The sequence below is a fragment of the Rhinoderma darwinii genome, chromosome 10 (genome assembly GCF_050947455.1).
Source record: "Rhinoderma darwinii isolate aRhiDar2 chromosome 10, aRhiDar2.hap1, whole genome shotgun sequence".
NCBI classification, from domain to species: Eukaryota; Metazoa; Chordata; class Amphibia; order Anura; family Rhinodermatidae; genus Rhinoderma; species Rhinoderma darwinii.
In genome coordinates, this window is record NC_134696.1 from 88,189,440 (window position 1) to 88,207,544 (window position 18,105).

At 35.2% G+C, this 18,105-nt stretch overlaps 1 protein-coding gene across 6 annotated transcripts in view; it reads left to right on the plus strand.

Moving 5' to 3' along the window:
* The first annotated feature begins 465 nt into the window (after positions 1 to 465).
* LOC142662173 (voltage-gated potassium channel KCNC1-like) overlaps positions 466 to 18,105 on the plus strand; it is a 100,626-nt gene continuing 82,986 nt past the window's right edge. For all 6 annotated transcript variants that reach the window (XM_075840199.1, XM_075840198.1, XM_075840195.1 and 3 more), the window contains exon 1: positions 466 to 1,224. In XM_075840199.1, coding sequence (XP_075696314.1) covers positions 625 to 1,224 — 600 coding nt within the window. In that variant the 5' untranslated portion in view covers positions 466 to 624. The remainder of the gene's footprint in view (positions 1,225 to 18,105) is intronic.

Sequence of the window (18,105 nt, forward strand, 5' to 3'; positions counted from 1 at the left end):
GGACAATTAAAGTAAATGACGATCATGATAGACCACAAATAAAACACCATAAAAGTCCGACCCGACCACCCATACATCTACAAAAAGCCCATAATATGAATGATGTCTGCAGGTGTAAAGGTCCAGAGAGCAGACATGTATATCTTCACATAGGGAAATGAGATGAAGACCTGATGAGGAGCATGATGAGATACTATTGTTGCAAAATAATAGTAATAAAATAAACCTGTTTCCTGTTACAGATTTCCAAGCAGAAGCAAATCCATCTGTGGACAAAGTCTCCATCCAATGTCCTTCCTTAGTCTTCCAAGACCCCTTGTAGACCTCTAGGACCTATCCAGAGATACATGTATTTTTCTATAGAGAGTCTATATGAAGAACTGACTCTAGCTGGACCCTTCTTGCAGCTTTCAGTATAAGTCTCTTCTTTTTGGGGAGGGGGGTGCAGAGAGTGAGGGAGAGGGGGGTGGTTGGATTGTGTTGGTGCTGAAGCTGAGGGTGATGACGCTTCTACATTGAAGCCACATGATTCGATGTCCTAGTGAAACCTGATCTCTACTTGCGGATTTCTCCAGGAAAAAAAAAAAAAGAGGAGGAAAATAAAAAAAAGCATCCAGGGCACTTATGATCAGCTCAGTTTGTGTTTCCTCCTTCCGCGGGCGCAAGTCTGGTAACAAGCCTCCTTCCAAGTCATGTTTAAAAGGAGATATGGGCAAAAACGAGGACAGCGACAAGATTGTCATTAATGTTGGTGGCATCAGGCATGAGACCTACAGGAGTACCCTCAAAACCTTGCCGGGAACCAGGCTTTCCTGGCTCACGGAGCCTGATGCCTTCAGCAACTTTGACTATGACCCCAAGACTGATGAGTTCTTCTTCGATAGGCATCCTCAAGTCTTCGCTTCTGTCTTGAACTACTATAGGACTGGCAAGCTGCATTGCCCTGCAGATGTCTGCGGACCCCTCTATGAGGAAGAATTGGCTTTTTGGGGGATTGATGAGACAGATGTGGAGGCTTGCTGCTGGATGAACTACAGGCAGCACAGAGATGCTGAGGAGGCTCTGGATAGTTTTGAGGCCCCTGAGCCCACTGAGGAGGAGGAAGATGGGGATCTGAAAAGACTCTGTCTCCAAGAAGATGGGAGAAAGCTGAACTGGTGGAAGAGGTGCCAGCCAAAAGTTTGGGCTCTCTTTGAGGACCCTTACTCTTCCAAAGCTGCCAGGGTAATGTATCCCACTCCTTTGTATGTACTAATGCCATTGCATATCATTCATTCGCCTTTTGAGATTTGCTTCCATTTGCAACATTTGTAAAAAAAAATTGCCGTTCCACCGACGTACAGTAGATGGCGCTGTTTAATTGGAATATTCAGAATATCAAAGTTTCCTAATTAATCCTATACATGGCTCTTAAATTCTGCAGCTTTAATGCATGATCAGTACAATAAGTGATGCTTGATTGTCAATATCTAGCAGTATATAGGCTGTGAGGGACACATAGAATTATGTGCATGAACTGCAGCAGCAAAGTACAATGTGGATACTACTAGGAAGCTAGTGGGGAGGAGGGGGGCTATGCTGGGGATCTGCACTGCAGTGGAGGCTAACAAAGATTGTAAAATGGTCCACATGCAATAAAGTCCCAATGAAATGGCTGTCTGTCTGAGCACTGATATCTAATAACAATTGGCTTCTACTAGGTATATGATAAGTGTATAAAATCTAGGCTGGCCTATGCAGTAAAGGGAAATACTTGGATTAGCATGTCTCTATTAATTTCAGTTTTTGCTGAGTTTATTGTAAGACACAACTGGGCCATGGCTATTTCCCCTGACAATTAGATTTGTGTCCTTCTCCTGAAGTAGAGCCAGACATTTAAAAAACTCCTCTAATGTGATCAAGTAACCACAAGCTTAAAGGGACACATTATATGCCAGTGTATCTTCCTTATTGAAAGAAACATGGTGACCTATTCTCACCCATGTCAACCGGACAGCACTCAGCCATTTATAATGCCATATACCTTGCCATATGGGAATCAATTTTGAATAATAATATTCTTCAAATCTTATTTGCCTGCAGGAATGATGTAAAAGGTCAGCTGTATGTCTTCCTAGTTGATTATAACTGCCTTATACAAGAAGTCATGCTATAGTAGAAATGGAGAGAATACATGCAGTTCCCAGCTGTCAACACTAGGGTGCGCACTTCTTTCAAAGAAGTGAGAAACTGCAGCAAGAATTTCAGCTAACTCTGCAGATTCCCCCCAGCCCCCACCTCCTGCTTTCTCTTCAGATTAATTATCTATTGTCTTATACTGTAAACCGTGAAATGATTAAAATCCATAGCACTAGGCATAAATAATCATCCGGCAGAAGAATTAAAAACGCATTTAAGGGCAAAAGACTAAATCACAATTTAAGAGCAAAAAATGAAGGATAATAGAACTGGGCTTTAATAAAACATGTCAGTATGTAATCAATGCACAGAAGCACTAGCTGTCTATTCCCTGTATTATTAGCTAAGGACGCAGACGTGCGTGGAAGTCTTAGTAAATCAGGTGGCGTCTAAAGCTTTGGCGCACATTAAAATAGGTATTTTTATTTTCGCAATGATCGTGTGAGCCATAACAGCACAACGTATACACATGTGCCGCCGCTCAAACCTAAAGTCTATCACATCTCCATGAATGCAATCTATTGTTCCATGTTATCAGCCATTTCAGGGCTTAATTTCAGGAAGACCTTAAAAAAATGCCATGTTCACAACTTTATCTCCAGTTCTGAGATCCTCCCGGAATATTTACATCCATAGGTGTGACTGATATCAGCAGCTCTTTGGTTGGATTCTCTTTGTCGTTTAGGTGTACTGCCCCTTTAAGGCCTGATCTTTGAGACATGGGATGTGTTATGGTAGTTATCTCCCAGCTTGGGAGCTGTTCAGCAATGCGTCTGTGAGCTGTCCGCGGTGCTGAAGCAAAACTGCAGTGCTACAATTCACAGGCTCTGCAAATACAGCTCCTTTTAAGGTTATCCATGTTATCCCAGAGCCCTGCGCCTGGTAAAGGATGAGAAACGCAGCGTTCCATAGAACAGAGCCAGAATATGCACATCCTCCATACAGAGCAAACATTCTAGTATAAAGCGCTATAAAATAATAAATATTGGATATTATAGATGTAGCAGCGATGAGTTTGTCAATTTAGCAGTTGTAAGGTTGTCATTCGGCACAACTCATTAAGATACCACAATGCGTTCGGAGTGGTTTTCCATAGGACTGCAGGTAAACAACATTATCCTAACTCGCTAAGTTATCGCCATGCACAAAAGAAAGTGAAGTTGCAAATTCATCACTGCTATGTCAGGAAATTAAATTAGAATTCAATTTCAATGCCATAAATGCTATTAATTTGTCTATCTATCTATCTATCTATCTATCTATCTATCTATCTATCTATCTATCTATCTATCTATCTATCTATCTATCTATCTATCTATCTATCTATCTATCTATCTATCTATCTATCTATCATCGATCTATCTATCTATCTATCTATCTATCTATCTATCTATCTATCTATCTATCTATCTATCTATCTATCTATCTATCTATCTATCTATCTATCTATCTCATATCTATCTATCTATCTATCTATCTATCTATCTATCTATCTATCTATCTATCTATCTATCTATCTATCTATCTATCTATCTATCTATCTATCTATCTATCTATCATCGATCTATCTATCTATCTATCTATCTATCTATCTATCTATCTATCTATCTATCTATCTATCTATGGTATCTATCTATCTTATATCTAATATCTATGGTATCTATCTATCTATCTATCTATCTATCTATCTATCTATCTATCTATCTATCTATCTATCTATCTATCTATCTATCTATCTATCTATCTATCTATCTATCTATCTATCTATCTATCTATCTATCTATCTATTATCTACAGTATCTATCTATCTATCTATCTATCTATCTATCTATCTATCTATCTATCTATCTATCTATCTATCTATCTATCTATCTATCTATCTATCTATCTATCTATCTATCTATCTATCTATCTATCTATCATCGATCTCTCTTATATCTACAGTATCTATCTATCTATCTATCTATCTATCTATCTATCTATCTATCTATCTATCTATCTATCTATCTATCTATCTATCTATCTATCTATCTATCTATCTATCATCTATCTATCATCGATCTCTCTTATATCTACAGTATCTATCTATCTATCTATCTATCTATCTATCTATCTATCTATCTATCTATCTATCTATCTATCTATCTATCTATCTATCTATCTATCATCTATCTATCTATCTATCTATCTATCTATCTATCTATCTATCTATCTATCTATCTATCTATCTATCTATCTATCTATCTATCTATCTATCTATCATCTATCTCATATCTATCTATCTATCTATCTATCTATCTATCTATCTATCTATCTATCTATCTATCTATCTATCTATCTATCTATCTATCTATCTATCTATCTATCTATCTATCTATCTATCTCATATCTATCTATCTATCTATCTATCTATCTATCTATCTATCTATCTATCTATCTATCTATCTATCTATCTATCTATCTATCTATCTATCTATCTATCTATCTATCTATCTATCTATCTATCTATCTATCTATCCCAACATGAGTTAATCCCATGCAGTAGAGCTTTTCCTTGTCATTTTATGTAGTACTGTAAGTAATCCAGACTACATTATCTCAGCCGGTTACCATGATGTAACAGAGACTCAGACGACACGTTCAGCACTGCTACATCTGTGTATTATAATGAAAAAAAATCCTTTTTGCTCCAGATAGAAAATGACAGGAATCAGTAGACACTCTCTTTGGAGTAGTAATCGTGTTGTTTTGGGGTCATTACCATGCCATTTGCATTACTATAGCATATTGCAGGCACATGCGGCAGATTTTAATTACCTTGAGTATTGGGGGTGGGGGTCAGAATTCAATTCAAGGCTATACATCATTTTCTAGAGTATAACCAGGGCTATGTCATGGTCCCTTCCCTAGAAACAATGCCATTCTCATTTGCAGTATCCCTAAATATAAGGCATTAAATTGTCCATGGATCATTTGTTAGAAACCTCTGGGAGAAAATTGCCTCTAGGAAGTGGAGCAGCCTCAAGAAATGTATCCAAGGCAGCTGTATTGATTGTGGATAGAGATGGATTTTTATGCGGCCCTGAATATATTTTATTCACTTGCACCGCTGTAATAAATTATACATGGGTGCTATTGTACATATCACATTCCCACACGTCACAGTGAGAGCTGAACAAGGAACATTGTTATATCCGGATACAAAGAAAGCCTCTATTATGTGAGCCACAGGGGTCCTTATTACTGTATTCATAGACATAGGTCATAGCTGTGTAGTGTCATATACCAATCACATGTCTCACATCAGATGGATCACAAAGCAAGCAACGGCGGATGTAGCAGAGCTGACTTTGTCATTGAACTGTGAGCCATAATAACAAGTTTATTCAGTAAGTTTATCTGCAGTCCCATGTAAGGCTCTGTTCAGAGTAGCGCCATGGTTTCATAATGCAGCTGTGTCAGATCCGTTTCCGAATGAATTCCTTATGGATCTGAAACCTTTTTAAATGTTTCTGTTGGGGTTCCGGTATTATTGATGTAGACTACGCTATTCTTGCAGTAAAGAAAAGTAGAATATCTGAAAGGGAAAAATGGTAGTGTGAACAGAGCCTAGAAAGACAGATAATACATTGTGATGTCGCAAGACGTTGCGCCAAAATGACAACTGACAAACTCAGCAACGCTACACTACAATGAGAAGACATACAAATAGTACCCAATGCTGCAGTTCTTATGGTTTCTTATAGACTAAGACTTGTGCTATCAAACCTTTTATCTGTAGGGTCCGGCAACTGGGACCCCCACTAACCCTCACTGGAGAGGTGCAGAAATCTCAAGAGCCCTTCTTCAGGGTCTCTATAACTCCCATTCATTTCTATAGAGAGACTTTTAGGGTGAGTGTGTGTGGGGGGGGGGGGGTCCCTGCTTTGAGACCCCAATGAACTTACTTTTATGACAGACCTGTTCATCAAGTCTAATTTGGAGAAAAAAACCTCTTTAAAAGGGGTTGTCTGGTTTAGAGAATCAATTTTCTAATTTGAATGGTGAGGAAAGACCCCCCCTATTTAGGACCCTCATCTATTAGTCAGAGTGGAGAGCGACTATAAAGAGCATCTCTCACTCTGGAGGACCCGGCATGTCCATACGTTACACAGACAGTCCATTGCTTTTAATGGTCACTATGCAATGCTTCATTTCTCCTGCGGTGGCGCTGCAGGGGAATTAAGCACTTACTACAGAGTTCCCCTACAGATTCCAGCTGATCACTGGGGATCCCACTAGTAAGACAAACTGTGATTAGCTTATCATCGTGAGACCAAAAACAGATTTTCCAAAGCGGAAAATCCCTTTAAGTCAACATATAATGTTGACTTCACAATTATTTCTATAGGGTCTTTATTCGCATCCATAGCCAGAGGAGCAAGACTATTTATGTCATGTTTATGTAGGATGTATGGATAGATAAATAATTCACATATACAGAACATCAGATTCTACATTGTGAAATGAAAGCTACGAGGAAATAAATAGGGAAAATGGATCACAAACAAGTCTTTCATCCCAGGAGAATGGCCTTTATTTACTAAGCATGAAAGGGCTCCATTATTGCTGAGAATATAAGACCTGTATTATTACCATAGCACTGCATTGCACTAAAGACGCCACCTTGCACCCCTTCCATGTACATATAACTACATCCAAAACCTCAAAATACAAGTTTTGGCACAGTTGCTTCAACTATACCTGCAGCACTGACATGGCGGGAACACGTTGGTCACCGAGAGGTTCCCAGCCGCCCTGCAATGTCGAAAACTCTTGACTCCTTGCAGAGTCCTTCTTCAGTTTTTCTCTGTTCACGTCTGCATCATGACTTCTAATTATAACGGAAACCATAATGCAGTGCCAGATCCGTCGTACGACGGATACCACCAACGCCCGACAGTCCCCATTGACCCCCATATTGGGGTCCGTCTGGTTTCGTTTTGATAAGAGGAATAGCACTGCATGCAGCGCTATTATTTCGATCAAATCTGATGGAATTTGCGACAGAGGCTCCAAACTTGAATGTGAACATAGCCTTAATGAGGGACAGTGATCACATGTCAGTGCTGCAGGCGAAAGCTCCACTAAATCAATCCGTCAAAGGGGAGCATGATAATCTTCTTATCTCCATCTTCAGGTTCAGGTTTTTACATGGTTACACACCAAAACCTGTCAGCATGGGCTAAAGTGCAATACCAGACACACCCATGCACATGAGTGGCGCAGTTTCTGTAAAAAAAAACGTAGATGTTGTTTACTTCTTCTCTAATTATATACAAAATTATCAGATAAGACGGACACACATTCAGCTCTGGATAAAGCTTGACATTGCTGACAGTTTTCTAAAAACACATGGTAACCTACATATATATCTGATTGTATCTACATATTACATTTCATGGATCTAAGACTAAATGTACACCACGTGTTGGTGCACTTTCGGCTTATACACTAGTGAAATCTCCCAACATACACTAAAGTATACACCTATAGGCTAAAAAGGTTATTGTCATCTCAGACATTTATGGCATATCCACAGGATATGCCATAAATGCCCAATAGATACAGGTCCCACCTCCTGGACCCGCACCCGCCCCCTGACCCTCATTTTACCTGCTGCCGCTGGGCACCGGCCAATGTGTTACGAGGTAGCCGGGGGTTTTCAGGAAAGAGGCGATCGCGTTTTACTTCATTTTTTTCTGGAACTCCCTTAGAAGTGAATGGAAGTTTTGGAAACAGTGTAGCACAGCAAGCCACAGTGTTTCCAGAACCCAGGAGCTATGGAAATAGCATAGCTCGCTGTGCTACGTTAATTCCCTAACTCCCATTCACTTTTATGGGAGTTCTAGAAACAGCGTAGCAAAACGCGCTCCTGAAAAATGACCCACCTCGTTACTCAGTGGCAGCAGCAAAAGGCAAGGCAGGAGTCAGGGGCTCTAGAGATAGATGAGGGTCTGCATCTATATGAAATTTATGGCATATGCTGTGGATATGCCATAAATGTCTGACATGGTAATACCACTTTAAATGGGTAAACGTATGGCAAAAGGGTGACCATTTGGCATACGTTTGACTATGATATATGGGCCCCAACTGTGTTGAAAATCGCTGTACTTTTCAATACCACTGTATACAAAGGAAAACTATACTGAATTCTTTCCGTTTTTATAATGGCAGTCTACGGCAGATATATGGTATTGTATAAGTACACAAGGGCATACGTCTGTCTGTGTGTAAACACCAAATGTGAGGTGAATTTATCCTTTCCTCTTGATAACGAGGACTGTACAGTAAGGAGAGAGACGGAGCGAGCTTTCTAGTAATGTAAATGTAATAATCTCACATATTAGAGCAGAATGACATAAAGTAACTCACCGCCTCCAATGTGGGGGTCATAAAAATATCTCCGCATCTTGGAGATCTCATGTCTCATTCTTCTCCACTTTTTTTCTACATTGAGTTATCTAACATATCATAATGTGGAAGAATATATTACAATAAGTCTCACACTAACCATTAGGTTAGGGCTACACAGTGAGGCTGGGTTCACACGACCTATTTTCAGGCGTAAACAAGGCGTATTATGCCTCGATTTACGGCTGAAAATACGGCTACAATACGTCGGCAAACATCTGGCCATTCATTTGTATGGGTTTGCCGACGTACTGTGCCGACAACCTGTAATTTACGCGTCGTCATTTGACAGCTGTCAAAAGACGACGCGTAAAATTACAGCCTCGTCAAAAGAAGTGCAGGACACTTATATACATTATATGCAGGACACTTCTTGGGACGTTTTTGGAGCCGTTTTCTCATAGACTCTATTGAAAACAGCTCCATTAGCGGCCGAAAAAACGGCGTGAAAAACGCAGCGAAAAACGTGAGTTGCTCAAGAAACGTCTGAAAATCAGGTGCTGTTTTCACTTGAAAACAGCTCCGTATTTTCAGACATTTTTGGCTCAGTGTGTGAACATACCCTTACTTTGGCCGCAACACCAGTCGTGCAGCAAAAGGTCGCTGTGTCGCCCTGCCTGCATCGCAATTAATGAGAGTCAATGTGGCCTCGTTGCGACACACGCGATTTGACCGTGACACAAGAGTTGCAAGGAATCCAGGAGGTTCAGAGGTGGCAATGTGGCCACATTGACTTTAATTACCTGCAATGCAGGCAGGGCAAGAAAGCAATCTTTGGTCATGCAACCTGTGTCATTGGCAAGGTCGCCGTGTAGTCCTAGCCTTAAGGTCCCTACATGGCCGCACACGGAGTCCCTTCATGTTAAAATTTTACACCAACTTTGCAGGAGAGACTGTCAGAGTTTTGCGGTTGATTAAGCAACCGGACCGCCGCATTCATGCCGGTCCTCCCACCGTCACTTTTAAACTTCTGACAAGACGCATATAACGTATAACTGGAGGTACTTTAAAATGGTTTAGTGATAAGACTAATTGTGTTTTCTATAACAGCTAATCAGATGTCTGTGTACATTTTACTACAATGTTTATCGACATCATTTATCAAAACTTTCTAAAAGAAATACTGGCCTTGTGACCCATAGCAACCAATCAGAGCTCAGCTTTCATTTCTTAAATGCTATGATAAAAAAGAAAGCTGCATTGTGATTGGTTGCTCTGTGCAAATAACTGATATAATAACTTCTATTAGTGGGAATCCAGTATCAAAATAACCCAAAAATGTGGCAAATGTTCTTTAGCAGATACTATATTAATGCATTGCATATCTGTGGACACTCTTGGGATATAGGCCATAGTAGATGTAGACCTTGTCGTAGATGCTGTATACTGCATGACTGCTGTACTGTAGTAGTGTACTGCATTGCACAGCATTGCAGTATCTTTCACGAGGTCTTCCAGCTTGACATTTATGCAGTTTGCCAGTTATAGACATTATAGTTAAAGGAAATGTCCGGTTTCAGCAAATGAATGTTATTTTTTGTACAGTTAGAAGTTATACAATTTTCTAATATACTTTCTGTATTAATTCCTCACGTTTTCAGGATCTCTGCTTGTTGTTATTCAGTAGGAACATTCATTATTTACTTCCAGTGGATAAAATTCTGTCCATGGTCATGTGATGGACACACAGGTGCTGGGATCGTTACAGTAAGTATATCAGAGCTGTGTCTTCTAATAATCCCAGCACCTGTGTATCCATCACATGACCCTGTAACGAGCCGTGCACCTGTGTGTCCATCACATGACAATGGACAGAATTTTGTTCTTACTGAATAACAACAAGCAGAAATCTTGAAAACCGTAGAAATGAACACAGAAAGTTTATAGAAAATTTGTATAACTTTTAAATATACACAAAAATTACATTAGTTTGCTGAAACCGGACAATTCCTTTAAAGGGTTTTTCCCATGAGGGACATTTATGACATATCCACAGGATATGTCATAAATGTCAGACAGACGGGTCCCACCTCTGGGACCCGACCCTATCTCTAAAACGGGGAACCCCGTTCGAGCTTTTAGTGCTCACGCTGCCTCCCGACCAATTCCTGATTACATGGTTGGGACATGGTCGGGACTTACGGAAACAGCGTAACTCGCTGAGCTACGTTGTTTCCGTGACACCCATAGTAGTGAATGGCAGTTACGGAAGCAGCTCTAGCATGCGAGTTACGCTTTTTCTGTAACTACTATTCAGTTTTATGGGACTTACGGAAACAGCGTAGCTTAGCGAGTTAATCTGTTTCCGTAACTCCCGACAATGTCCCAACCATGTAATCAGGAATTGGCCGGGAGGCAGCGTGAGCACAAAAAGCTAAAACGGAGCTTAGGGGGGCCCCGTTCTAGAGATAGGTGCGGGTCCCAGAGCTGGGAATCGCATCTATCTGACATTTATGACATATCCTGTGGATATGTCATAAATGTCTCTGATGGGAAGAGACATTTAAGCACTGGAATTCAGTGTCAGGAGGAAGGAATTTAACGTAAATTACAGATTTACCCATTATTTTCATAGCCCCTACATACTCTGCAGTGCTGTAGAGAGAATGCAGCCACATCAATCCATGTCCTCAGGAGCATGCTGGGAGTTGTAGTTTTTACAACAGTGAGAGAGCCAAAGATCGGAGAGCGCTGCTCTTGAGCCTCTTGTGCGCCTGCCTGTGTAGGGCTGAGTTGCAAATCATGCTTACCTCAAGTGCAGGTGCTGTTTTTAGAATCAACGCCTGAGTCGGGGGGGGGGGGGGCATTTTGGTTCCATACACCCATTCCCCTGGGTGCAGTGTACCCGTATTCAGTCCCTACAGTGGCCTGCTAAGTTTAGGATTGGTTGTAATGTGCGTGGAAGGGGGGGGGGGGTTATGGGAGGGGTGGTGCCACACAGTAGGAAGGGATCCCATATTTTTTTTTGCCATATGTCCCTTCTTTCTGTACTCCTTGTCTAGAGGCAATTTCATAGGAACCTAATTAAAAGGGTTGTCTGGGATTTGGGGACTGTTAAAAAGGAAAAATAAATAACTTTGTTAGATACTGTCAAAATTTTTCATCTGTCCCCCACCGCCCGTACCTCTCCATCCTGCATGATGTTTCGTCCGTGACTTATTGTCACATGACCACATTGTCCAGTAGTTGCCATGGGATGTTACATCACTGTAGACAAAATGTCCCTGCAGCCGACTACCATTAGATGATGAGGTCACACGGCATTACATTTTTATGAGACGATGGCACAGGACCTACTTGGTGCCATCTTATCAACCTTTCCCACAGCCAGGTAATAATAATCCGGCTTTAAGTAAAGACAGAACTCATTTACAACCTACAAAAAGTCCTCACGTAAGGTAGCACAGGCATCTTTCAAAAGATATACCAGCAGAACAAACCAAAGGGTATATCGCCCAATGTATATTTAATGTATATATAAAGACACAATCAAGTTTATTAAACATATATATAAAAATATTTACGTAAAATTCACATACAAGTAAAACATAGGAAAGAAATATAAAGGACACAGTATCACGGCCCGACACACTGCAAAACGGAAAGCACCAATACTAAACTAAAGTGCACATGTTTGTAGTGTAGAAACTGCAAGGGATATAGGTCAGAAATGTCATATTATAAGTTATCCTTTTAATAACTAAAAATATATATTATACACACAGGTTAATGGACCAACCAACTCCCAATAATGAATTGGCGTGGGCCTACAAAAAAGCAAATATACCTACTAAAAAATGGGCTGTGAGTCATGTCATTTAGCAAGCACATTATCAAAAAAGTGCAAATCACTAATAGTATAAAATATAATCAATAGAGTACATATCACACATAGTATAAAATATAATCAATTGGGTACATATCACATATAGTATATAATATAATCTATGGAGTACATATCACCCATAGTATAAAATATAATCTATGGAATACATATCACATATAGTATAAAATATAATCTATGGAGTACATATCACACATAGTATATAATATAATCTATGGAATACATATCACACATAGTATATAATATAATCTATGGAGTACATATCACCATAGTATAAAATATAATATATTGAGTACATATCACACATAGTATAAAATATAATCTATGGAGTACATATCACACATAGTATAAAATATAATCTATGGAGTACATATCACACATAGTATAAAATATAATATATTGAGTACATATCACCATAGTATAAAATATAATATATTGAGTACATATCACCATAGTATAAAATATAATCTATGGAGTACATATCACACATAGTATAAAATATAATATATTGAGTACATATCACCATAGTATAAAATATAATCTATGGAGTACATATCACACATAGTATAAAATATAATATATTGAGTACATGTCACACATAGTATAAAATATAATATATTGAGTACATATCACATGTAGTATAAAATATAATCTATGGAGTACATATCACACATAGTATAAAATATAATCTATGGAGTACATATCACACATAGTATAAAATATAATCTATGGAATACATATCACACACAGTATAAAATATAATATATTGAGTACATATCACACATAGTATAAAATATAATATATTGAGTACATATCACACATAGTATAAAATATAATATATTGAGTACATATCACATATAGTATAAAATATAATCTATGGAGTACATATCACACATAGTATAAAATATAATATATTGAGTAAATATCACCCATAGTATAACATATAATCTATGGAGTACATGTCACACATAGTATAAAATATAATCTATGGAGTACATGTCACACATAGTATAAAATATAATCTATGGAGTACATATCACCCATAGTATCAAATATAATCTATGGAGTACATATCACCATAGTATAAAATATAATCTATGGAGTACATATCACACATAGTATAAAATATAATATATTGAGTACATATCACACATAGTATAAAGTATAATCTATGGAGTACATATCACACATAGTATAAAATATAATCTATGGAGTACATATCACACATAGTATAAAGTATAATCTATGGGGTACATGTCACACATAGTATAAAATATAATCTATGGAGTACATATCACACATAGTATAAAATATAATCAATAGAGTACATGTCACACATAGTATAAAATATAATCTATGGAGTACATATCACACATAGTATAAAATATAATCAATAGAGTACATGTCACACATAGTATAAAATATAATCTATGGAGTACATGTCACCCATAGTATAAAATATAATCTATGGAGTACATATCACCCATAGTATAAAATATAATATATTGAGTACATATCACACATAGTATAAAATATAATCAATAGAGTACATATCACACATAGTATAAAGTATAATCTATGGGGTACATATCGCACATAGTATAAAGTATAATCTATGGGGTACATGTCACACATAGTATAAAATATAATCTATGGAGTACATATCACACATAGTATAAAATATAATATATTGAGTACATGTCACACATAGTATAAAATATAATCTATGGAGTACATATCACACATAGTATAAAATATAATATATTGAGTACATATCACACATAGTATAAAATATAATCTATGGAGTACATATCACCATAGTATAAAATATAATCTATGGAGTACATATCACACATAGTATAAAATATAATCTATGGAGTACATATCACCATAGTATAAAATATAATCTATGGAGTACATATCACCCATAGTATAAAATATAATCTATGGAGTACATATCACACATAGTATAAAATATAATCTATGGAGTACATATCACCCATAGTATAAAATATAATATATTGAGTACATATCACACATAGTATAAAATATAATATATTGAGTACATGTCACACATAGTATAAAATATAATCTATGGAGTACATATCACACATAGTATAAAATATAATCTATGGAGTACATGTCACCCATAGTATAAAATATAATATATTGAGTACATATCACACATAGTATAAAATATAATCTATGGAGTACATATCACCCATAGTATAAAATATAATCTATGGAGTACATATCACACATAGTATAAAATATAATCTATGGAGTACATATCACACATAGTATAAAATATAATCTATGGAGTACATATCACATGTAGTATAAAATATAATCTATGGAGTACATATCACACATAGTATAAAATATAATCTATGGAGTACATATCACACATAGTATAAAATATAATCTATGGAATACATATCACACACAGTATAAAATATAATATATTGAGTACATATCACACATAGTATAAAATATAATATATTGAGTACATATCACACATAGTATAAAATATAATATATTGAGTACATATCACATATAGTATAAAATATAATCTATGGAGTACATATCACACATAGTATAAAATATAATATATTGAGTAAATATCACCCATAGTATAACATATAATCTATGGAGTACATGTCACACATAGTATAAAATATAATCTATGGAGTACATGTCACACATAGTATAAAATATAATCTATGGAGTACATATCACCCATAGTATCAAATATAATCTATGGAGTACATATCACCATAGTATAAAATATAATCTATGGAGTACATATCACACATAGTATAAAATATAATATATTGAGTACATATCACACATAGTATAAAGTATAATCTATGGAGTACATATCACACATAGTATAAAATATAATCTATGGAGTACATATCACACATAGTATAAAGTATAATCTATGGGGTACATGTCACACATAGTATAAAATATAATCTATGGAGTACATATCACACATAGTATAAAATATAATCAATAGAGTACATGTCACACATAGTATAAAATATAATCTATGGAGTACATATCACACATAGTATAAAATATAATCAATAGAGTACATGTCACACATAGTATAAAATATAATCTATGGAGTACATGTCACCCATAGTATAAAATATAATCTATGGAGTACATATCACCCATAGTATAAAATATAATATATTGAGTACATATCACACATAGTATAAAATATAATCAATAGAGTACATATCACACATAGTATAAAGTATAATCTATGGGGTACATATCGCACATAGTATAAAGTATAATCTATGGGGTACATGTCACACATAGTATAAAATATAATCTATGGAGTACATATCACACATAGTATAAAATATAATATATTGAGTACATGTCACACATAGTATAAAATATAATCTATGGAGTACATATCACACATAGTATAAAATATAATATATTGAGTACATATCACACATAGTATAAAATATAATCTATGGAGTACATATCACCATAGTATAAAATATAATCTATGGAGTACATATCACACATAGTATAAAATATAATCTATGGAGTACATATCACCATAGTATAAAATATAATCTATGGAGTACATATCACCCATAGTATAAAATATAATCTATGGAGTACATATCACACATAGTATAAAATATAATCTATGGAGTACATATCACCCATAGTATAAAATATAATATATTGAGTACATATCACACATAGTATAAAATATAATATATTGAGTACATGTCACACATAGTATAAAATATAATCTATGGAGTACATATCACACATAGTATAAAATATAATCTATGGAGTACATGTCACCCATAGTATAAAATATAATATATTGAGTACATATCACACATAGTATAAAATATAATCTATGGAGTACATATCACCCATAGTATAAAATATAATCTATGGAGTACATATCACACATAGTATAAAATATAATCTATGGAGTACATATCACACATAGTATAAAATATAATCTATGGAGTACATATCACACATAGTATAAAATATAATATATTGAGTACATGTCACACATAGTATAAAATATAATCTATGGAGTATATATCACACATAGTATAAAATATAATCTATGGAATACATATCACACATAGTATAAAATATAATATATTGAGTACATATCACACATAGTATAAAATATAATCTATGGAGTATATATCACACATAGTATAAAATATAATCTATGGAATACATATCACACATAGTATAAAATATAATCTATGGAATACATATCACACATAGTATAAAATATAATATATTGAGTACATGTCACACATAGTATAAAATATAATCTATGGAGTACATGTCACACATAGTATAAAATATAATCTATAGAGTACATATCACACATAGCATAAAATATAATATATTGAGTACATGTCACACATAGTATAAAATATAATCTATGGAGTACATATCACCATAGTATAAAATATAATCTATGGAATACATATCACACATAGTATAAAATATAATCTATGGAGTACATATCACACATAGTATAAAATATAATATATTGAGTACATATCACACATAGTATAAAATATAATCTATGGAATACATATCACACATAGTATAAATTATAATCTATGGAATACATATCACACATAATATAAAATATAATCTATGGAGTACATATCACACATAGTATAAAATATAATCTATGGAGTACATGTCACACATAGTATAAAATATAATCTATGGAGTACATATCACACATAGCATAAAATATAATATATTGAGTACATGTCACACATAGTATAAAATATAATCTATGGAGTACATATCACCATAGTATAAAATATAATCTATGGAATACATATCACACATAGTATAAAATATAATCTATGGAGTACATATCACACATAGTATAAAATATAATATATTGAGTACATATCACACATAGTATAAAATATAATCTATGGAGTACATATCACACATAGTATAAAATATAATCAATAGAGTACATGTCACACATAGTATAAAATATAATCTATGGAGTACATGTCACCCATAGTATAAAATATAATCTATGGAGTACATATCACCCATAGTATAAAATATAATATATTGAGTACATATCACACATAGTATAAAATATAATATATTGAGTACATGTCACACATAGTATAAAATATAATCTATGGAGTACATATCACACATAGTATAAAATATAATATATTGAGTACATATCACACATAGTATAAAATATAATCTATGGAGTACATATCACACATAGTATAAAATATAATCTATGGAGTACATGTCACCCATAGTATAAAATATAATATATTGAGTACATATCACACATAGTATAAAATATAATCTATGGAGTACATATCACCCATAGTATAAAATATAATCTATGGAGTACATATCACACATAGTATAAAATATAATCTATGGAGTACATATCACACATAGTATAAAATATAATCTATGGAGTACATATCACACATAGTATAAAATATAATATATTGAGTACATGTCACACATAGTATAAAATATAATCTATGGAGTATATATCACACATAGTATAAAATATAATCTATGGAATACATATCACACATAGT